Source organism: Bacillus rossius, chromosome 5, assembly GCF_032445375.1.
Source record: "Bacillus rossius redtenbacheri isolate Brsri chromosome 5, Brsri_v3, whole genome shotgun sequence".
NCBI classification, from domain to species: Eukaryota; Metazoa; Arthropoda; class Insecta; order Phasmatodea; family Bacillidae; genus Bacillus; species Bacillus rossius.
The window spans coordinates 80,059,024-80,083,509 of NC_086333.1; the positions used below are offsets into that span (position 1 = coordinate 80,059,024).

The 24,486-nt window shown below is 39.5% G+C and overlaps 2 protein-coding genes across 2 annotated transcripts; both read right to left on the reverse strand.

Moving 5' to 3' along the window:
- Positions 1–312: 312 nt before the first annotated feature.
- LOC134532315 (DNA-directed RNA polymerase II subunit Rpb4) lies at positions 313–8,225 on the reverse strand. Its single transcript, XM_063368733.1, has 4 exons — positions 8,177–8,225; positions 6,036–6,216; positions 2,795–2,920; positions 313–391 (listed from the first exon to the last, which is right to left on the reverse strand). Exons 1-4 carry the CDS (start codon positions 8,223–8,225, stop codon positions 313–315), a joined length of 435 nt encoding a protein of 144 aa, XP_063224803.1.
- Positions 7,147–17,649, reverse strand: LOC134532096 (transcriptional adapter 2-alpha). The gene is made up of 2 exons (XM_063368350.1): positions 17,412–17,649; positions 7,147–10,640 (listed from the first exon to the last, which is right to left on the reverse strand). Exons 1-2 carry the CDS (start codon positions 17,473–17,475, stop codon positions 9,367–9,369), a joined length of 1,338 nt encoding a protein of 445 aa, XP_063224420.1. The 5' UTR covers positions 17,476–17,649; the 3' UTR covers positions 7,147–9,366.
- Between the last annotated feature and the right edge of the window lie 6,837 nt (positions 17,650–24,486).

A 24,486-nucleotide genomic window follows, 5' to 3' on the forward strand; every position in this document is an offset into this window, starting at 1 on the left:
AGTTCGCAAGTACATACTTAAAATGGTAAATGGAGCAGTTTCAAATGAAACCTACAGATTAAATAAATATGTATTGTGTAAAAAACTTTCCAACCAAAAAAAAAAATTACATACACACATGTATTATTAATCTGGAACATCTTGCAGTTCACCGAACCTGTACAGCTATGACAAATACGTACAGTATTTATAAAAAAAAATTGAAAATAATTTTTAATCATGTTCCTTCCACGGAGGGTGTACAAAAGTTAAAATAATATACAATTCAAGTGTGACATTACGCGGCGTGCTGTGACACGGCTCTGCGCGCCGCTAGTACTGCAGACTCCTCTTGGTCTGGATGTCGTCCAAGATCTGCCTCAGCTCCTCATCTTCGAACCTGCCTTCCAAGCTACGGGAGTGGCAGAGGGAAAACAAAAAAAAACTCACTCGAACAACATACTAACAATTACACACACGGAACTGAATAAGGCAAACACAGTCGAGTTTACGAGATGAACGACAGGAAACACTGAACACTCCATGTGTCTGCTTCCCTCACATGGAAGAGAAACAATTCATACTGAAATCAATGGAGCTTTAATTTATAATTTATAGCAATATTTAAAAGTTTAAATTTTTTTAATTAAATATCTGCAACAATGTGAAGAGGGAAGTTGTCCCCAAGACTAATACTTTAAGGCCACCAGGCAACCGAGTCTTGTTTCCAGCGCTTGCGATGGCCACAACCTCACAACGGAAGCTGGCACTGGCGAAGCATGAAGCAGCAAGGGCCACACAGAACCACCGGCCAGTGTGATTACATTATTTTCAGACTGAATATCATACTTCATGGTTGCTACAGAAATATAATCTTAGAATTCCCTGTTTTCCAGAAATTTAAGAGAAAAATTCCCTGACTTTCTTATGAAGTACATACCATAAATATTAACGTGCATATGATTAAATGTAATATAAAAATTTCAACATGAGGTAAAATAAGGTTTTTTTATTGTGTTATTTTGACGGCAGAATTGCGAATGTGTTTTTTTCCTTCGACATGGCAGGTGAGAGCTCTTCGGCCCATATTGCTGTGAATACTTTTGTAGCACAAAGTGCAGTACGCAGAATTTATGTTTTTAGCAGAGGGTTTGAAATGCTGAAACTGTGACTCCTTGAGCCAATTCTCCTTAAAAGTAGTTTTCTTCGACATCTCTAAGCTAAAAAAAAAAAGTACATAATATTTTCAGGTTAGGTTAAAAAATTATTGTTTATGAATTCTTAAAAAAAATATTACTACACAAATACAAAAACTATTACAAATTCACACCTAGCAATATAACGGGCCTATTTAGAGAATTACAATAGCAGCATTACAACATGCAATAGGGCCTACTCTTACATTCTTACAATGTTAACTAATGATTCTGGGGAAAAACATGTTCAGTTATGCATATTTTTTTATACACAATGTAAGTGTCACGCAACAGAACTCACGGATTATAACGGTTGAAAAAAAAATTTAAAAAATAGTTAGAAAAAATGCAAAAACATAACTGCACACAAAAGCCACGTGTTTTCGTATCAGTTTGGTAGTTTTCAAAATGAGAATTGGTATTGCTTCTTTATCAAAATGCACTTTATTTTCTTATGATCGCATCAAAAACTAACTTCACCTGAAACGCCTTTAAATTCACGTAATAAACTTTGTACTCATCTTATTCCACGTGAAAATAGCCTTCAAAAGATAAACGATGCCATGCCCGTTCTGTAGTTCACTGCATGGAACGGAACAAAACAAAGTCTCAAGGGCAAATTAAAAAGGATCAAAACACGAAAAAATGAAGGCCGGGTTCGCTAGTGAACAAACGAGTGCCTGGATTGGCCAGAAGTTATGGTGGGTGGTTGTAACAGCCTATTGCAACGGACAATCGTAGACCAAGTAAAAAAAAAGTTGCAGTTGTCGTGTGCCTTAAGCAGCAGCCTTTTAGCGGAGTCGTTCGGTAGCGGTACGAGCGCATCAAAACAAAGCTTTGTTTGAATTATAAGCAACTTTAAAATTTCCAGAATTCGTAGAATTTTCCCTGACATTTCCCGGAATTCCCTGACCATTTTAATTTCCCTGACATTTCCCGGTTTCCCCGGTTTTCTAGTCCTGTAGCAACCATGTACTTGTATGCAGCTGCAGAATTTTATATAAAATTAAATGCTCCATAATTTTACGAATGTATTCATCTCTGCAATTTTTTTTAATGAACTTCTAGAGAACGATTACTTTCTTTTTTAAGGTTTACATTCCTGTGAAAATAACACCCAAGCATAAATAAAGAGGCTAGCTTAGCCATTAATGTATTTTAAAAACCCTTACCAAAATATTTGTTTTAGTACAGCCAGATAATAAATTCGTTCCAAGCTTATTTTAATGACATTGATAGGGTGAGAGTGGACAGCATATATTCTTGTGCTATTTTACAATAGATTTGATAATTTTTACATTTGTGCTTGTTGCGTAAAGGTGGTTAAGTCAAAAATTGTGTTATTTAATTATTTACTTTTAAAATTGATATGTGAGATTAGAGACATTATTTTAAAACAATTAATGAGATTCCAAAAATTCTAAAGCAGGTTAATAAAGCTAAATAAAACCGACTTCAAGAAACCTGATAATTTTCAATTGCGATTTTCTCGAAACTGTTATTTTGGACCTAACCCCTTTTACGCAACAAGCACGGATATAAGATGCCAACTGGGCAGGCGGCTTCGTGCTGCCTGCAAGGAACAAGATGGACCGGCCAGGCGCTGCCTCGGTGCTCACCACGGCACGGCCGCGCAGGGGCGTGCGTACCTGGGGATCAGCGACTTGGCCTCCTCCGGCGTCTCGGGACACAGGTTGGCGAGCGCGGCCAGCTCAAACTTGTGCAGCTTCTTCTGCATCAGGAGGCTGCGCAGCCAGAACCCCCCTCAATGACTCCACAGCGGGAGACACGTCACCCTCACACGGCACACTCGACACGCACTCGCTCAACCACGAGCGTCACCCTGCCAGGAACCACTGAGAGTCTGGCAAAGTGATCAGATATCGGTTACCTTTAAACTATCATCACTTATCACTATCACTACATCGTATATAAAACAAAGTCGCTTCCCGCTGTCTGTCTGTCCCTATGTACGCTTAGATCTTTAAAACTGCGCAACGGATTTTGATGCGGTTTTTCTTAAGTAGATAGAGTGATTCAAGAGGAAGGTTTACATGTATAACTAGCTGCAATACCCGGCGTTGCCCGGGCTGAACACAGGGTAAAGGGAAACTTTTTCGAAATCAGATGTAGTTAGTAATTGTCTTCTTATTTTGAATGTCAAGTGTAAAAATTAATTTACATCACTTTCAGATCCCGACAGACGTTGTTCTGCCAGTTTACAGTTATTTACCTGGTCTGTATGTAATTTAGACTTTATAAAGCAGTATAGAAAAAAACTGAAAAATAAGAGATGACTAATATTGAAAAGATTACATTATCTAGCTAATGCTCGGCCTGCATTGCAATGCCTCATTCAGTTTTGTTTTGTAATATGTTTGAAGTAGTTCCACATATACAAATCATCTATCCATCTATATTTATCTCTATCTACATCTATGTATCTCTCTATCTCTATCTCTTTATATCTACATATATACTTCCCACTATCTCTATATCTTCTATATATGTCTCTATATAGCTCTATACATCTATAGACTATAGGTATATCTCTTTATCTAACCCATTTCATTCTCTATACCTCGTTCTATCTCAACTTATCTCTCTGTCTCTATCTCACTCGATATATATATATATATATATATATATATATATATATATATATATATATATATATATATATCACTCTATCTCTGTCTCTCTTTTATATTTAAATAAATTGTGTCATGCGTGCGCACTTATACAACAAAAGCAGATTAAAAGCCGCTATATAAAATGAAATAAACACATTTTTTGACACGATTCATGCTCCAACTATTGAAAAATAGTTATAGCATCTCAGTAACCTTCATGAGCATGCGCATAACAAATCACGAAAATTTCATCGCAATCGGATGAATGGTATAGGAACGCATACGGTACAAACAAACGAAAATTAAAGACTTGACAAACGCATGAAACGATGGTGTGTTTAAAATTCAAGGCAACTCTATCTATTGACGAAGTTAAGAACAAAACTGTTATTAGCGCCCTTATTTTGCTAGCCGCTGCGAGCTCCACTAAGTGGACTGGTCTCACCAAGGAGAAAAATATTAATTTGCCAGACATTACTATATGTATGATCCTGTGTCAGACATAGAGAAATGACACTCACTCACTATTTGTATGTCTATGATCTATCATTTTTTCTGTTATAAAATGAAATTATCACTTTTTCACTCCCTTAGGGATGGAATTTCATATTAATATGGGGTCTAAGTGTTAATCCAGGTTATAAGCTAGCTGTAGGCCAAATTTCATTCAAATCCATTCAGTAGTTTTTACGTGAAAGAGTAACAAACATTCATCCATACTTACAAACTTTCGCGTTTATAATATTAGTAGGAAGTAGGATACATGCATAATATTGTAGAGAAACACTGATAATTTTAGAGGTTTCTAATGTGATGTGTAAATAAACACATTTTTTTGCGCTTACATTGCAAAATCTGGCTGTACCCTACGAGATAGATCAAAATAATGTACTACAGTATTGTACACCTTAAAAAGGTCTACAAAAAAGTCCGCGATGGTATATATCTATCTCTTAGGGATAACCCACAATAACCATTTTTATCCTTTACTTTTTACAAGAAATAATGGCTTATTTACGAATCGATTTTAAGCAATACAGCATTAATCCTTATCCAATTAAGTAACTTAAATTCATTGTGCATTTAATATAGATCAATCTGGCCCTTTACAGAATGTAATTTAAATGAATATTTTGGAAGATATTACAGATTTAAAATGCAGGGACATAGCGGTTGCAGCGGTACCGGCCGTGGGGCTGGCAGCGCATGCCTATAAATAGCGCGTCTAATGACAAGCTGTGAACGTTGTATATAAAGACATTCTGCAGTATATTTAGTATCAGCATTGCACCCGTGCGAAGCCGGGGTGGGTCGCTAGTTCCTAATTAAAAGAATTAACCATGTTATAAGTAGGTTCCTTCCTTTCTCCTGCAGTATATACACCATAAAAACCCATGTCTAATATACTTGTTTCTATGGTTTTGTCGGTCAGAAAGTGACGTGACCAAGAATGCAGGCACGTGGTAACTTGCCTACTGCCGTAACAAAAAGGGACAGTGCCCCTCTTACCACTAAAACTCAATGCAAGAAAAACTCCAAAGAATATTAAAGCCACTATTTAAAATGTTAAGCACAAAAAACTATTATTGCTTCTAAATGGTTAAAAAAAATTTACATTTATATTAAGAAAATAAGCAAATCATCACGTTTTATAGCTAACAGGGGCATGAATCTGCAGAATTATCAGGGGGCGGAGGGGTTGGACATGGAATTTTGCAAAAGGGGGGGGTGGGGGGGGGGGGGGCTGTATGACAAGAGTTTTGCACGTGGGTTTTAATCTACACGAGTCATCTCTGAATAGGGTGCTTGTATGTTGTATACTGCCCATATTTTGACCTATATGCATGCAACAAGCAGAAATTTTTTAAATATACAGAAAGTTTTCCATAAAATATTGTTTTGACATTTACACTTATCAATCCCGTTTCAAGGGGACACTGTCTCCCCCCCCCCCCCCCGCCCTGTCACCCCTGGGATCTACGCCCATGGCTACCCATGAAAAAATATCCCATAGATAAATATTAAATCTCTGCAGTCTAGTTAAAAATTAATTTTGGAAGATTCAGTACTAAAATTTATGGTAAAATCGGAGATAGATAGACAGGAAGCTTTCACGGTCCTTAGAAATTAAATTTTTTATTGGCTAAACTGAAATCCATAAAAAAAAATAACTGCACACGGTGTGCCCTGCCATGAACATGCTCAGCTACGGAGGCAGAGACGCTACCTGCGAATGGCCGCGATGGTCTCCTTGTTCTTGAACTTGCGGAAGCGGTTGGTGTAGGTCAGGGTCTTCATGAACACCTCCGAGAACTCCTGCTCCTCCTCCGCGCTCTCGTTCTGTGCCTTGCGGTGCTCCAGCAGCATGTGCACCTCCGAGATGAGCAGCGTCTCCGCGCTCTCGAACTCTGCAACAGCCGCGCACGCCTTCACCCGTGTGCTCGTCGTGCCTCACGTACGTACTGTACTCAAGTACGTGTTATCATGCCCGCCGGTTTCCTCCAAGTAAGTCGTCCGCACATTGGCCGAGGTTCCTTCTCTCGCTACCAGCAGTCGGTTTGAGAAAAAAAACTGATTTGATGGCACTATCATTAAATAAGTATTTTCAGAGATCATGCTACGTGTCCATGTGACCATCATCGTCACAACAGTAGTAACCTGACAGCATGTAGACAGTAAAAGACAAGTTAATGTCGGTTACTACTACGGTATAATTTAAGAGCATAGGAAAGGCTAGACTCAAGGACAAATATGCCATCTCTTGCCACAAATATTAAATTGAAGAAAGTACGGTTAAAACTAACACGGAGTTCACGTCAGCACGACGTTTTAAGGTTATGTAAACAAACATGTTGCTTCTAACCCAACACCTGGCCACACTAATATTACAGCCTAACTGTTAAGGGCCTTGCACTTTCTGTTTTGGATTTCTCCACATGCAAATAAACGTCTGAGCCTTACTGTGAATCGCCCAGGTAATCGTTCAGGTAGGCCTGCTCTTTTGATCCCCCCCCCCCCCTTTTTTTTGAATCACAATGCCCATTGCAAATCTCGTAATGGTCTCATAAAAAAAACTCTTCTCAAACTCACCTGTCGATTTAGAGTAAAAGCATACTGAAAGTTCTTCATTATATTCATCAAAACATTAATTACAGATCCTGATTTGACTTGTATTAGTGTAGAAAAAAGTCAGAATTGTAATGCATTATTTTCTGACTAATAACACTGTGAAAGATAATTCAAAGTACTATTATGAAAAATTATTAAAAATAAACTAAATTAAAATGTAAAACAAAATACCAATTAGCTTTCATTGTTAAAATTGCCTATGATTTTAAAGATCATAAAATAACAGCAGACTTAGATTCACTCATCCTCAGCTACACACCTGAACTTCGCAATCTCTATTGACCTTAATTGTTCACTTCGCAAGTATAAATGATTGTAACTAAAATTAATGGATGGGCGAACGAATGAAGAAATGAATGAATGAATAAATGAATGAATGAATGTCACATTATCACCATGAAATAAATTTTTTTCTTTCTAAACACAAAACTCACAAGTTGCACGGACATGATATTTTGGGTGTCGAACTGAAGACGTGGAGATCTTAGACTTCCCACCATATAAGCTACAAGCTTTTACAACGTAAAACTCTAATTGCATCACACCTTAAATAGTTGTAGAAATCGTTTAGTCAATTTAAAATAAGATTTTGGATATGACGGGAAAACTGATTTTACTAGAACAAAATTAACTTAAGATCTAACTACGTACTTTTGATCTTTTAAATGCCTTATAGTAACTACTATATGTAGCACAACTTTTACAAATGTTATCGTTGGTGTCGGACATATAAATTTTTTCAGGGGAAGGATTTTAAAGAAAAAAAACTGAAAAAATTAAATTTGATTACATATTCGTATACAAAAAATTACGTTACTATTGACACTAAAAAATTAACATAAGGGCATACAGTAAGAGCCGCAGGTAATGTAGCTTCTCACATAGTAACATACTATCTTCACCGATACTTTGAGAATTTTTTCATAATTTTGGGGGGTGGGGGATATATCCCCCCCCCCCCCCCTGCACCTGCCACTGGTTACAGTATGTTTTAATATAATGACTGCACTGTCACCACACTTGTCATAAGTGAAAACTTCACAGATATATGGATATGCAAGTATGGAATTACAAGGCGTGCAAAACTGCAAGTGTACAAGAAAAGAAGTGCACAAGTTATGTGCTGTATACATGGCAATGAAAAACCTACAATGATTCATAGACAGTCGTTGACTTGATGCAAAATAAAAAATTTATCTACATAGTTAACCTACACAGTTTTGCTAGGATTTTACTTACCTGACAGCAAGTGGCCCCTATCATTTGTCCGACTCTCTGCTTTATTCATTATCCTCTCTCTGCCTCTCCCTCATCGAACACCCCACTCCTGAGCATTTTAATTTACATCATGCTCAGATTACTCATTGAGTCCCTTATGCTAACGTGTGTAAAAAAGTATCACTTTAAAAAGTTTTCTCTAAATGGCTGTATATATTAGAGGCAAAATTTTTACTAGCAAATGTTTAATATTTTTATTTGATTATAAAAACTACCTATGATTAGAAAAATAACTGCAGAATTTCAGTTTTAACATGACAATACACGTATAAGTATATGCACAGAGTAGATATTCAACTCAAATTTAACACAGGCTTTTGGAGTCTAGTTTTATAACATTAAATGAAAAATTTGCCTAGGTACACACACCTCACAATCTGAATAACCGTACTCAATTCAGATATTAGTTTCTTTGTTACTTGATAGGAAACTTATAAGAAGGTATAATATAAGAACCTATCTAACATTATGTTTAATTAAAATATTTTATTTACATAATATGTTAAATACATTTAGCAACACTAAGCACCAAGTATTTATTGAAAATAACTGTGTAGCATAAATCAACAGCAGAAATTAAAGTTAGTTACTTCAAAAAAATATACAATAAACAGTGATCAGTATTAAACACATACAATTCCTTTTGAAGGATGCAGCATTTAATGATGATACTTTACATCTGGTTGCTTCCTAAAGTTGCCACACGACTAATCGTAAGTCATGTCAAGTCATGTTTTTTTTAGTAGTTATTTGTATCCATAATACTCTGTATAGCCAAGAGTGTTGGTTATACAAAACATACACACAACTAATGACAATATTTGCATATACTTTTAGTAGAAATATACAATATGAACCGACAAAAAAAAAAGCATTTCACACTGAACATTTTGAAAAACATTAATTATTTTAAACTGAAATGCCAATCGAGCATAACTCTTACTGGTAGTACTCTACTAGGTAAAACTGAGGCAAAGCTAATAACATAGTAAGTAATTCACAGTGGTTGTCGTAACAAAACAACTTGGATGCCACCAATATCTTGCTGACTCTGCTCAGTCACGACTGCACTGTCCCTGAACGGATACGAGAGCTCCTGACGTGAGGTGACGCTCTCACAGACGGAGAGGCCGCGCCGTGTCGTCACCCAGTCAGGAGCGGGGCAGGGTGATGTAGCCCTCCTGCTGCAGGAAGTCAAACAGCTTCCTCGTCTTGTTCACGTCAATCTTGATGAGCACGCGCGCCTGGGCCAGCTTCAAGCCATGCTGTCGCTTGCACTCCGAGACCAGGATCCTCTTGAATTCGAGATACGACTCGGGCACGAGACGCGTGTTGGAGCACAGATCGCGCTCCGCGGACGTCAGGCACTCGTAGCCGGGCAGCCCCACGATCTCGAGCGGCTGGGCGGCTCGCCTCAGCACGCCGACGGGCGGCAGCCTGTCCAAGGTGCCGTCGTGGGGAGCCGCGTCGCGCAGGCCGCGCCAGCACAGCGCGGGGTCGGACGTGTACGCGCGCCGCTCCTTGCGCTGGGCATCGCGCAGCCACTTCAGCCGGTGGTACAGGCGGCAACTGTGGAAGCGAGTGAGGCCGTTCTCGCGCAGTGCCTGCAGGCGCAGGATGCACTGGCGCAGCTCCCCTGCGCGGTGCAGTCCCTCCATCACGTAGTCCAGGTCCTGGCCGCTCGTCAGCTGCATGCACAGCACGAGGCGCTCCACGGCTCTCCGGGGGACCGTGCCCTCGTAGCGCTGCAGCCAGGAGACAGTCCTGCGAGTCAACACCAGGCCGTGCTCGCGGATTATCTCCCTGCGTCGCCGGCGCTCCCTCAGCCGGCCGTTGTAGCCGTCCACCAGCTCCACTTGCAGCGCGCGACACAGCTCGTAGTCCGGGTCGTCCGGCTCGCACGCGCGCGCGTCTATCTGCGCCACGGCCAGCTCCGCGTGCTCGTCGTACTCCATGTCGAAGTCCCCGCGCCGTGCGTTGTAGCCGGCCAAGCTCTGGCAGTACCACGCAGCCGGGGGCTCTGCTGCGGTGCACCGCTCCGGGCCGGGCGTGCCGAGCTCCGGGTTCTCTACGTATGTGGACAGGAAGTGCTCCTCGCAGTCCTTGCGCGAGTGGCCCGGGACGCGCCGTGCCACCTCCGACCAGTTGCCGAAGCCGCAGTCCAGCACCACGTCCAGCAGCCGCAGCTCCTCGCACGCCCTCCACGCACGGTCCTCGAACAGCGGGAACTCGTTCCTCACCACGCTGTAGGCGTGGCTGTTCTCGTGCGGAGGCAGCTCCGCCCCGCGCGAGAAGCACTCGACACACACGCCCACACCCCCCGCGCACTCCGCGCAGCGGATGTACGGTTCCCTCAGCACGGTTCTGCACGTCAAACACATGTCAGGGCCTGCCGCGCCACCGGACTCTTCCGCCCACGCGATGCCTACGAACAAAAAACCCCCACAGCTGTCACTTTACCGTCGCCACCTGGGCCTCGAGACGTGCACAGCACGTACTGAACAGCAGCACTCTGAACATGTTACAGCGAGCATCAGCCTTGCTGACTGGCGCGTATGTCGCCTGCTACTTGCTGTGCAGTTTGAGCAACAGCTCATAGCGACTCCAGTATAGTTTCTCTCGTCCACGAGTTCTCAGTGACTGTAGATGACCTCCTCTCTCTTGCCACGTCCCAACACAAATAGCCTATTACATAACCCATAAACACTTGTTTTCCTTCAGTTCCAAAGTGCAAGTATTTCACAGCCTCCAGTTACTGATACTTCATTATCATATTATCACTGCTAAAATTTTCTAGTTTTACTTCCTTTCAAAACTTAACACTTTTCCAAAAAAAAATTTTTCCTTGAATAATGAAACCATCAAAAATTGCTTTTCTGTAAAGTAAATTTGTTTCGCATTTGCATTTTTTGACTGGTTCGGACATTTCCTTTTTTTCCTCTTGATTTTGATTTCCAGGCAAGTTTAATTTTCAATTGAATAATTATAGTAAAAATGATGTCAGTATCTTCAGTACATTCCAGAAAGCAGTACAATTATGGTACCTTCACCTACCAAACTCTCTAGTCCTTGCTCTACATGCATGTTCTTACTTTTTATAGGTGTTTAGGTGAATTTAATTGATTCAATAAAATATAAAAACTTTAGTTTGTCATCAATCGAAATTTACCACATGAAAGACTGAAAACGGAATATGGGTGCAATATTGGTTCTAATTTTAAAGAACCTTTTGCTGGAATGTATTGTCTAAGTCTTTTTGTCATACTGCTTGACACCAACCAATTACTAAAATAATTATGTTAATAATGTTAAGAAATTTGTAGATACAACACTTTTAGAAGTGTCTTCCTGCATGATTCATAGGTTTTTTTCAAGCTAACTTTCAATGTTAATAATTCTGCACTTAGGGCTTTGATTGGTACTGTTTATTTTTTTTCTTCTCTGCCACTCCTCTTTCAATGAAGTGGCGTGGTGGCAAAAACAGCGGACTCACATTCGGGCAGGCAAGGATTATAACCCCCGTCCGTCCATCCTGATTTTGGTTCTCCATTGTGTCCAGACAAATAACACTGGATCACTATTTGGCAGGGCAACAACCTTACAATCATCAAAACACTAGGCACAAATACAATCATACAAAAGAAAAATTATTATTGACGTTCCATCTGTCACAGATTTAGTAAAAATTTCTTGCATCTAGACAAACAAATTTTGAAAAATGATATTTAACTGAAAGAAATAAGAAGAAACCCAGAGGCCAGTTTCTAAATTATCACTGAAGCCCTGAGAAGTTAAAAGGGGCCCGGCTGAATGTCTTAAGTTTTTCTGTTTTGAATTTGAATACCAATTCTGTATCATCTGCATTTCATAGTTCGCTTCCTTTTTTTCCCTTCAGAAAAGTGTGGAGGGTTGACAACTATGTGACTTATTACAGGATCCCTACTGGGTGCTATATATGCACACATATACTCAGAGCTTTTAATTAATCATGAATTGTTGATTAATTGGAAATTTTCATTAACCAGGGTATTTGGCCAGTTTGATAGTAATATTATTTAATTATAAAGGAGTTGTGTTTGATAAACAAAGGTTTTGTTCGATTAATAAAGAATCTATCCAATAACATGTAAACATTTCAAATTAAATATGGCTTATCATTTGAAACAATAGGAATCATTGCTGCTCAGAATAGGAAGTAGCCTCTGCAACTAATTGACTTCAACCATTTTGCATTTCTGATCTGTTGGCATCCTCCATTCGGGTAAGTAATTTTAAACACTTTCTTCAAGGTCTAAGAATTTTAATTCCATTGCGTATTTTTCAAATTAACTACGAAAACAATTTCTCGATCAGGCCACGAGGTGCCCCAAACTCCACATAAACCGATTCTCTGCGGTTGACATTATAAGCAACTTTATTATTAATTGTGTTTTCCGACAATTAACACGTAAAGTAATTATTTTAATACATCCACCAAATCTCCAGTAGTATCTTTTAACCGACCCTGCGTGTGCGCTATGTAGACTGAGGTGTCTAGCCTACCGTAAGAGTCCATCAGCAAATAACTGCTATCATTTGTCAGTACTGTAGTGAACCCAACACTGACAGTGGATGAGGTTCCATGGTCTGATATACTGGGGGACGAATCAAGCCTACAGACTGTCTCACTCTTAGATTGCAGTACATAGCTTATGACGCGGGCTGTTTCCAGATCTCTCACACGTTACGAAGAAGTTCAGAGGGATGTATCTGGGTGCACGAGAAACATTTTTACAATTCATTTTTTTATAATTTATAATGGTTTAGGCCTACAACTACTATCACACTTGTAAATCTGTAATAAATAGCCTATTTTAAACTTGAAATAAGAAACTATTCACACACATTTACTGATACATCATCATACAAACTTTGTAATGTTCACTTGATAAATAAATGAACAATAAACAATACCTTAAAATTCAATAATTATCATACTCAGCAACAGCACTCCAAATTACAAAGAACGAACATCTACCCTGACATAAATTTTTGAGTGAATTAACTATGTGATTTGGTACATTCCACTGTATTCAAGGTGCGCAGTATTTTTTTAGACACATGCTGATATGTGAGTGACATATGTAAAAGATAAAGCCTGGAAAAAGGTAAGTTTATTGTAAATCTCAATGTTTGCAGGTATAGGTGATAGTAATGAAAGTAAAGTAAAATATTGGTTACCTAGGTTGGTCAGAAACATTTAAAATACCATAATATGTTAATAAGTATTAATTTATATATATATAGGTAGGCCTATATAATACATAATACAGTGAAGTGGTCGATGCCATGTTGTGTTTTAATTGCGTTGCCGATCCTGTGGTTTTTCATACATGACATGAATATTTTGATTTGGATATTTTAACGCTATGTAACGTTAATAATGTCTTTAAAAAAAATTACATAATTCACTACTGTGCAGCCAAACCCAAGCTTAAAACCCATAAAAGGATTTTTCATTTTAGCAGTAGGTATGAACATGCAAAGCACCAACTTGTTACATGCAATACGAATTGTCTTTGCATGTATCAAACATATGTAATAATTCTTTTCATACATCAGGTTACGTATCGCACACAAAACAACCTTAATATTTGTCATAAATATCACGACCCTCAAATAAAAATTAGACAATATTTTATTAATAGGCCCTACATAGAAAAGTATTAAAGAGACCTAGATCCTGTCCCCGAAGAATTCTAATAATAACCTATGTACTGATACGATTCATGAAAAAAATTGGTTGTCTGTAAAGTCGGTTTATGGACGATAGTTTAACGTAACGTCATAACAAAACATTGATGAAATGATTGCATACTTTTATGAATAAAATTGTATCATTTTTTTTTGAATTATCACTATTTTGTATGGATATAAAGGAGGAGTGAAATGAAATCTACAATTTAATTGATAAATTTACTTTTATTTGCAATCATTAATTCAAATATGTTTATTACTTTAACGAAGACATTATTTTGGTAAATATGTACAGTCGCGGTAGATGCCAAAAAAAATGCCAAAAATCTGAAAACACTTTTATTCTGTGCTCTGTCACTTCCTCTTTTCAAATCAACCGGCGGAGATAAGAAATTCCAACTACTTTCGGAGATATCGAATTTTTTAATTTTCATCACAATACCTGCGTATTCATGCGGAAAAAAATGCTAACAATCCGAAAATACTTTTATTCTATGCTCTTTCACTTCCTCTTTTCAAATCAACCGGCGGAGATAAGAAATTCCAAATACTTTATGAGATATTGAATTTTTTAATTCAGCAATACAACGCCCGTTTAACCCTTCGAACGTCGCCATTTTTTATTTTGACGTGTCTTAGTGAATGCGTAATAAATAAAATGGTCAATTAGGTCAGGTCAGTTACATTATAAATACTTTCAAACTAAGCGGACATTAAAATTAATGTTAATTAAATTTAATGGTTCTTTAGTTTTAAATTATTTATAATGTAACTGACCTGACCTAACAAAACCCGGACAAATGATGAACATTAACAACTCATGTAATTTTTTTTTACGTATTACTTGCGCAACAATAACTAAATAAAAAAATAATACTTTAAAATTAGAAACGTTAAAAAGTTGAAGGCGGGTACATTTCCTTTGCCACTATAAGGAAATGATGTAGTCGTTCACGGCAGAAGTTGACCAATTAATTAAACATCGTATTGAACAATAATAAAAATGAATAAATAATTACGTATTGGTTCATTTGAATACTGACCAATCACGGAATAAATAATCACCTATTGGTTCATTTGAATACTGGCCAATCACGGAACAGTCACGTGACAAAATTGTCCAATAAGAAACATGATACGCGTAAACAAGAAACCTTATTACCTATTTCAAGAAACAATGGTAATCGCCGCATACTACGCAGGTACTGTGATGAAAATTAAAAAATTTGATATCTCCTAAAGTATTTGGAATTTCTTACCTCCGCCGGTTGATTTGAAAAGAGGAAGTGAAAGAGCACAGAATAAAAGTATTTTCAGATTTTTAGCATTTTTTTCGGCATCTACCGCGACTCTACATATGATGAAATTTAAAAATTCGATATCTCCTAAAGTATTTGGAATTTCTTACCTCCGCCGGTTGATTTGAAAAGAGGAAGTGAAAGGGCACAGAATAAAAGTATTTTCAGATTTTTAGCATTTTTTTTGGCATCTACCGCGACTGTACATATTTACCATTATTTTAACTATAACTTGTATACATGTTTGCTATTTAACTTCTTCCAATCTGTGTTATTCTGTTAAGGATAGGTCGACGATAGGAAAAGTAGGAAACGAATGGGAGTGTTTCAAGTTTAATGTGCCTCGAAAAAGTCAAATCAATGGTTGTTCCAATCGAGTGGAAGAGAGATAGATGCGGCGATGGTAGCTCCACGGGGACTGAAGGCGAACGGAAAGGAGTAGGAACGCTTTTCTTGGGAGGACAGGATGGAAGTGAAATGGATTGGGTTAAAAATGCAAAGGATATGAGGAGAATGGTAAGTTGAAGGGGGGGGGGGGGGGGGGGACATCAGTGAAAAGAGAAGTCTCCTTGCCACCGGGTGAAACCCCACTGGTAAGCGTGGTAAATATTTACTTGGGCGGTATTTCCGAAAAAAAATGTTAAAAATCCGAAAATACCTTTATTTTATGCTCTTCAACTTCCTCTTTTCATTAAAATCGGCGGAGATTATAAATTCCAAATACTTTAGGAGATATCGAATTTTTAAATTTCTTCATATGTAGTTGAGCGGTATTTGCGAAAAAAAATGTTAAAAATCCGAAAATACCTTTATTATATGCTATTCAAATTCCTCTTTTCATTAAAAGCGGCAGAGATTAGAAATTCCAAATACTTTAGGAGATATCGAATTTTTAAATCTCAGCACAAAACCAGCGCATTCCTGTGGCGTGCGTGCACCATTGTTTCTTGTTTACGTACGAGTATCTATTTTTTTTATTGGATAATGTCGTCACGTGATTGTTCGTGATAGGCCAGAATTCAAATGAACTAATACGTGATTATTTAGTTCAATTATTGTTTAAAACGGTGTTTAATTACCGCCTCCAAATTAGGTGAGTTTTTAACATTTCTAATTTTAAAGTCTTATTTGTTATTTTGATATTGTTGCGCAAGTAATAAGTAACAAAAAAATTTACGTGAGTTGCTACTGTACATCCTTTGTTACGGGTTTGTTAGGTAAGGTCAGTTACATTATAAATAATTTAAAACTAAAGAATAATTAAAATTAATTCACATTATTTTTAATATCACCTTAGTTTGAAAGTATTTATAATGTAACTGACCTGACCTAATCGACCATTTTAGTTTACTGTTCACCCTCTATCGGGGTTTGTTTGGTCAGGTCAGTTACATTATTAATATTTTAAAACTAAACAGCCATTAAAATTAATTCACAAAATAATTTTTAATGTCGGCTTAGTTTGAAAGTATTAATAATGTAACTGACCTGACCTAATCAACCATTTTATTAATTACGCATTCACGATTCACGTATTCAACGAACACACGGCAAAATAACAAAAATGGCGCCGCTCGAATGGTTCCACAGGTCTTGTATTGCAAAATTAAAAAATTCAATATCTCCTAAAGTATTTGGAATTTCTTATCTCCGCCGCTTTTAATGAAAAGAGGAAGTTGAAGAGCATATGATAAAGGTATTTTCGGAGTTTTAACATTTATTTTCGCAAATACCGCTCAACTACATATGAAGAAATTTAAAAATTCGATATCTCCTAAAGTATTTGGAATTTCTTATCTCCGCCGCTTTTAATGAAAAGAGGAAGTTGAAGAGCATATGATAAAGGTATTTTCGGAGTTTTAACATTTATTTTCGCAAATACCGCTCAACTACATATGAAGAAATTTAAAAATTCGATATCTTCTAAAGTATTTGGAATTTCTTACCTCCGCCACTTTTAATGAAAAGAGGAAGTTGAAGAGCATAAAATAAAGGTATTTTCGGATTTTTAACATTTTTTTTCGGAAATACCGCCCAAGTAAATATTTACCGTAAGCGTAAGTAATAATCAATTCAATTCAAACCCATTGTGTAGCCCTGTCTGCAGTCAACCCAATTTCCCTTCCCCGCTTGTAAAATACAGAACTAAGAATACTTAATACCTTTAGGAAACTGTAAATCCGCAGCGTCTTCATCAATGAGATCAGTTGGGTTCAAGTTAGACATATTTCCAACGTTGAACTTCACAAGTAAACAAACTAAATCATTGTAAACTAAACCCCTCCATTTACACGATGTATATAAAATTACACCATAGAGAAATGAAAGAAACCATTCAAATGAAAATCAAACAAAGAAATGCAAGGACTACGAAATGTGACTATTACCTCCATGGTGACAGCGCATGTCGCGGCGCTAAGAGTGGGACAGCCGAAGATTCACCCCCTTAGATCGACATGCCCTTCGGGCTGATTCGTACATGTTCGGGTTTGGTTTTATTATTTTTTTATCTGTACGTTCAAAACAAACATTGCATTATTGATCAAAGAATTGTAGACTAATGTTATTTTATATTTTTTAAGAGTAAAACACATGTACAATAATATTGCCTTGTTACTAATTATAAGATTTTCAGGTAAGGTATTGAGCAATTTCTGTTTGATATGTTAGGAGATTAGTTTTGTCCCTTTCCAACTTAACATTGCTTGTGTTATTCTTGGCAAGTAATCATTTCTTATATAAATTTTTGTACACTATGAGCTTATTTTTTTTTAAATTTTAGGTAGCGTGTGGAGATTTCATCTTATGTTCGTGAGCGCACAACGTATAAAATTATAAGAAATGTTTTCTGGTGGTGTGTAGCAGCAGTTAATCGCATTTAAATAAAAATATTTTGAAATAATTGTTACCAGACTAGCCGATGATTGACATGCCCAGGCTGGCATTTTGTCGGGCATACATAGCTGTGGTAGCTGGGGCAACCTGGGTGCTGCGGTCATATAATTATTGAGACATTGAACTCTTGCACTCTATATTATTATTACCATTATTATATATCGATTGTTTGACCTTTATGTTATGCCCTGTGGCAACACTATTCACTATGCAATTGTTTTGTTTTGTTTTTTTTTCCCGTTTTCGTTTCTTTCTTTCTCACTGGTAGAATAACCATCAATGGCGTAAGGTGACGAAATGTTGATTACTGAACGAATAAAGTGATACAAAGCGATAACCCAGTCCATTCCTTAAAATCTCAATAGGTTATGGGCCCAGGATCGCAGGACTGTTTTTATCGACTTTATCTTTTCGTTGCGCGTGTGTTAACCCGTTTCAAGTTCTTGATCCTGACGCCGTCCCCACTTCCTCCGATTATTTAGACGTGATTTTGTTAGGTTCGTGTTCTCAGGGAAGGTTCGGCCTTGTGGCTAGAGGTAGGGGTCAACGCAGTAGGGCCCCCCGAGCTGTTGAGGCCACTCGGGACGCCTGAATAATAACACAAAACCTCTTCAGATAGTTGGTGAATTTAATACAGCACAGCCCAATACATGGTGCTGCCCGTTCTGGCCGTAACGGTTTGCCCGACGCGACTAGTCACACGCGCAGCTCACTTCCTCAGTGGCAGCTCACGATTCTTATGCGCGTGAGGGGCAGACTCGTATACGTGACACGAAAGTTACAAAAGACACTCTGACATGGCACACGATATTTTGAAGCACAATACACTACATTAATACCTAGCTCTGGATAAACTGGGCTAGCAACACGTAGGCCCGTGTCTCCGGCGACTCTACGTGGTGTCTAGGTGTGTCCCAGGGACTGAATCGTTATTAAGTTTGGTGGCGCACTGCCGTACGACGGTGATACATAAGCCCTGACATGACGAATTACACTTAGGCGAACAACTATTCCACTAACACATTACACTTGATAAACTGGGCTAGCAACACGTAGGCCCGTGTCTCCGGCGACTCTACGTGGTGTCTAGGCGTGTCCCAGGGACTGAATCGTTATTAAGTTGGATGGCACGTGTCGCCTGCTGGCTGCCCCGTGCGGGCCAAAACTAAGTAGCCTGTAGGCTAGGTTGGGCGTGAAGCGCCGACGTAAAACCACATACTCTCCCCACAGTACTTACGTATGACGTAAAACACTCATCTCGGAGCACTGATCGAATTAAGTTAAGTACCTCATGGTAAATTTAGGCCGACCGCGGAACTGTACAAAAGGTTGAAAAGAAATTACACTATGGAAAACTACATGTCGGTGAATGCAAAGTTTGAAGGTTCCGCGTTGCGCGCAGGCTGCCGGCCTGGTTGAGCTCTCGAAGGACACTGGCGGTGTCGCCGCGCACGACCCCCCTCCCCGCCAGCCCTCCCGCGGAAACGTGTGAATTTCGCGGGAAACTGAACCGGCCAGGTTCGGGACAAATCGCACATTGAAACATGATTTTGCAAAGACTTAATTATTAATTAATAAAAAATAATGTTTAATAAAATCCTGTGGAAAAACATAATTATAACGATTTGTTGTAGTGCGGCGGAAGGATATGCCACACCCGGCCGGATCCTTGCGCCGGTGTAGCACTCGTTGTACGGCGTTCGCCTCGTCGCACGCACTGCACTTTGCTGCGCGCACGAGCGCGTTCGGTGCACACGTTTCTAGGAGACGTTGATGAGGCATAGCGGTCTATGCGACATAGAGGAGCATTGGCGGTCGGCGTCAAACCATTAGTCGGTCGAATTTTTTCGAAATGTATCTGAAGGTAAACATTGGCAATCTCGAAGGAAAGAACAACTGGGCAAGTGGAAGTACAAGGTACTTATCCTACTCAGAAGTATTCCCGGGGGTGAGGACGTTGTCATCGGCAAGTTGACCAAGCCTGTCCCACCCGATCCAACGGCTTCTGCTCAACAGGTAACAGCTCATGATACCAAATTAGACTTCTACCAAAATGCGGACACGAAAGCTTTATTGATTCTGACAAGTAACATGACAGAAGAAACTTTAACGCAAGTAATGAGGTACAACACTTCAAAGGAAGTCTGGCAAGAGTTACATAGATTATATGAAGGTGTTACTGAAGATAAAGCTTTCTGTCTATGTATGCAATTTTTCACGTACAAGTTAGATTCCAATGACGACATGGCTAGTCACCTGTCAAAGATTAAAAATATTTGGAATAACCTCAACATACAGTTGTCTGAAAGCATGGATATTAAAACTCTGCCAGATATGTTACTCATTTGTAAGGTTCTGGAGACTCTGCCCCCTGAGTATTTCTCTTTCAAATCCAGCTGGCTTCTAATGCCTAAAAGTGAAAGGACGGTTGAGAATTTAACCAGTCAGCTCTGTACCCACAAAAGAGAATTAGCAATCAAAGGCTCTCAGGCCAAATGTTTAGACTCACAAGAGGCACTTGTTGCATTCAAACATAATTTCAAGTCCAAAGTAACCTGTTACTAATGCCATAAAGAAGGTCACGTTATTAAGAATTGCATAAAATGGAAAAGGGATGGTAGGCCACCTAAAAATAAATCTCAAGACCTTTCTGACAGCAACATGGTGTTATATGCTACCAACAATGATGTATTTTCCGCCAACTGTGATAATGAAAATTGGTTTGTAGATAATGGCGCCACAAACCATGTTTGCAACAACAAGTCTCTTTTTATGTCTGTTAAAGAATTCAGTTCTCCCCATAAGGTTACAACAGCAAATGGCATAAGTGTGCCAGCCATCGGTACAGGCGATATTGTTTTCCACACCTACATTGACGGTACACAGAGAGAATTAACATTTTCTAATGTTTGGTACGTGCCAGAAATGAGCAAAAACCTATTTTCTGTCTTGTCTGCTCAGGACAAAAACCCTGGCAGCAAGTTCGTTTCCACAGCCGAGAAATGCTGTTTCCAAGTCAATAACAAGAACATATTGACCGGCTCCCGAATGCGGAATGGTGGACTGTATCAACTGCATCTATCCAGTGCTAATCATGTAAACTCTGTATCCAGCGACGAAGATCTTCTGCAGCTCTATCATGAACGCTTAGCACATCAAAATAAGAAGCATGTCAAGGCATTCATCGAACGAGAACTAGGCATAACTGTCAAGATAGATTCTGAAGTTTGCGAAGGCTGTGTTTATGGCAAAGCACACAGACTCAAGTTTGGCAGAAGGAAAAGAGCCACAGCACCCGGTGAAATCATCCACGCCGATGTATGCGGCCCATTCGAACCATCATGTTCAGGTTCCCATTATTATGTATTATTCAAAGACGATTTCACGAGATTTCGATTCATATATTTCATAAAGGAAAAATCTGAGGTCAATGAAAAATTCCTCCTAGTGCTGAAAGAATGTGAACGTGCTGGTCACAAGGCACAGTCATTTCTGAGTGATAACGGCGGAGAATATGACAACTCCAAAATGAAGAGATTATTAGATGACCAAGGTATCCAACAGATTCTCACGATGCCCTACTGCAGCGAGATGAACGGATAAATAGAAAGAGACAACCGAGTAGTCGTGGAAGCTGCTCGAGCTATGTTACACGCTCATGACAACCTACCTCAAGCATTGTGGGCTGAATTGACCAATACAGCTGTCTACATTCTAAATAGAACTGGTCCAACCACAATAGAAGACAAGACTCCATTTGAACTTTGGTTTGGGAAGAAAGAAAGCCTCAAGCACCTTAAGATAATAGGAAGCGAATGCTACGCTCACATACCAAAGCAAAGAAGGGGTAAACTGGACAAAAAAGCCATCAAAAGTATCCTAGTCGGATACGACTTCTGCGGATACAGAATATGGAACAACGGAAGACGGATTATAAGATCCAGAGACGTAGTCTTCAACGAAAAACCATTAACAACAAAAATGGCAATTTCCCTTCCCAACAAGTGTGAGGAATCTCAGTCACAAGAGGGTCAAGAAAAGGAAATCGAATCAGAGTACGAAGAACAGTTCAATAGCCAAAATACTCCCGAAAAATGTCAAGAAGAATCAAGTGATCTGGAAGATTTCCTAGAATTCAGCGACCCAGAGAATGTCAAAAACCAGAAGATGGCACTGAGAGACAGGGACAAAATAAGACCCCCCCAGCGATACGAAGAATACGTTTCACTCATTAAGACAGAAAATCCCGACACCCCAGGTACTTACCAGGAAGCAATAAATTCGAAAAACTCCGAGAGCTGGCGACAAGCTATGAACACAGAAATGAAGGCATTGACAGAAAACGAAACATGGACGCTTCAGAGCTTACCCAAAGACAAGAAGGCACTGGCTTGCAAGTGGACATACAAGATCAAGGAAAACCCAGATGGAAACATTGAAAAATACAAGGCCAGATTAGTCGTCAAAGGGTTCTCACAAGAGAAAGGGGTAGATTACAATGAAACATTTAGTCCTGTTGCGAAGATGAGTACTATAAGAACCATCCTAAGCATCGCAGCAAGCAAGAAGATGTCACTCGCCCAATTTGATGTGTCCACTGCCTTTCTCTGTGGTGAGCTCTATGATAGCGAAGAAATTTACATACAACAACCCGAAGGATACAATTACGACACAAATCAAGTCTGCAGACTCAAAAAGAGCTTGTACGGACTGAAACAAGCAGCACGATGTTGGCACAAGAGATTCGTTGATTTTCTGAAAACCCTAGATTTCACTACTTGTAGCACTGACCCCTGTCTATTTGCAAGAAAAATAGGTGAAGATCAACTCATCCTAGCACTGTACGTTGACGATGGGCTCATTGCATCAACCAGCAAAAGGGAGTTGGACAATTTTTTGGAAGCGCTGAAATCTGAGTTCAAAGTCAGCCATAAGAAGCTGTCCTACTTCCTCGGACTGGAAGTAACCCATCAAGACGATGGTACAATCAAAGTAGACCAAAGGAACTACACTAGGAAGATTTTGAAGAGATTCGGCATGGAAAACTGTAGGAGCGTGTCGACACCCATTGTAAGTAATCCACAAGGGAATTCTGAATCAGGGAGAGAAATCGAAAACTACCCATATCGTCAAGCGGTAGGCGCACTGATGTACTTAATGGTAGCAACAAGACCGGACATCGCGTTCGCTGTAGGCGTTGCCTCGCGTGCACTGGAAAAACCAACTGCTGAAGACATAGTTCGTTTCAAAAGAATATTCCGATACCTGAAAGGAACTGAGGAACTTGGAATCGTATACCAATCAGGAAAGGACCCAAGTTTCCTCAAATGCTACAGTGATGCGGATCTTGGTGGAGACCCCAGCACCAAACGGTCCACATCAGGGATAATATCCAAGTATGCTGGAGGAGCAATTTCATGGTTCAGTCAGAGACAGACCAGCGTTGCAATATCCACTACTGAGGCAGAGCTCGTGGCCGCTAATGAGGCCGCAAGGGAATTGGTCTGGCTGAGAGGACTTCTAACAGAGCTCGGCAGCCTTCGTGAGACTCCGAGCCTCTACGTCGATAATGAATCCGCTATCAAACTAGCCAAGAACCCGGAAATGCACCGACGAACAAAACACATACGGATCCGGCACTTTTTCGTCAGAGAAGTCGTACAGGAAGGACTAATTGACATTCAACCTATATCAACGGACAACCAATTAGCGGACATGTTAACAAAACCACTTCACAGACCGAAGCTATCAAACCACATGGATGGAATTGGACTAAAGTGATGACGACTAAAGTGCACTCTTCAATGAGGGAGAGTATTGAGACATTGAACTCTTGCACTCTATATTATTATTACCATTGACGCCGTCCCCACTACCCCTGATTACTTAGACGTGATTTTGTTCAGTTCGTGATCTCAGGGAAGGTTCGGCCTTGTGGCTAGAGGTAGGGGTCAACGCAGTAGGGCCCCCCGAGCTGTTGAGGCCACTCGGGACGCCTGAATAATAACACAAAACTTCTTCAGATAGTTGGTGAATTTAATACAGCACAGCCCAATACATGGTGCTGCCCGTTCTGGCCGTAACGGTTTGCCTGACGCGACTAGTCACACGCGCAGCTCACTTCCTCAGTGGCGGCTCACGATTCTTATGCGCGTGAGGGGCAGACTCGTTTACGTGATGCGAAAGTTACAAAAGACACTCTGACATGGCACACGATATTTTGAAGCACAATACACTACACTAATACCTAGCTCTGGATTAAGTTTGGTGGCGCACTGCCGTACGACGGTGATACATAAGCCCTGACATGACGAATTACACTTAGGCGAACAACTATTCCAC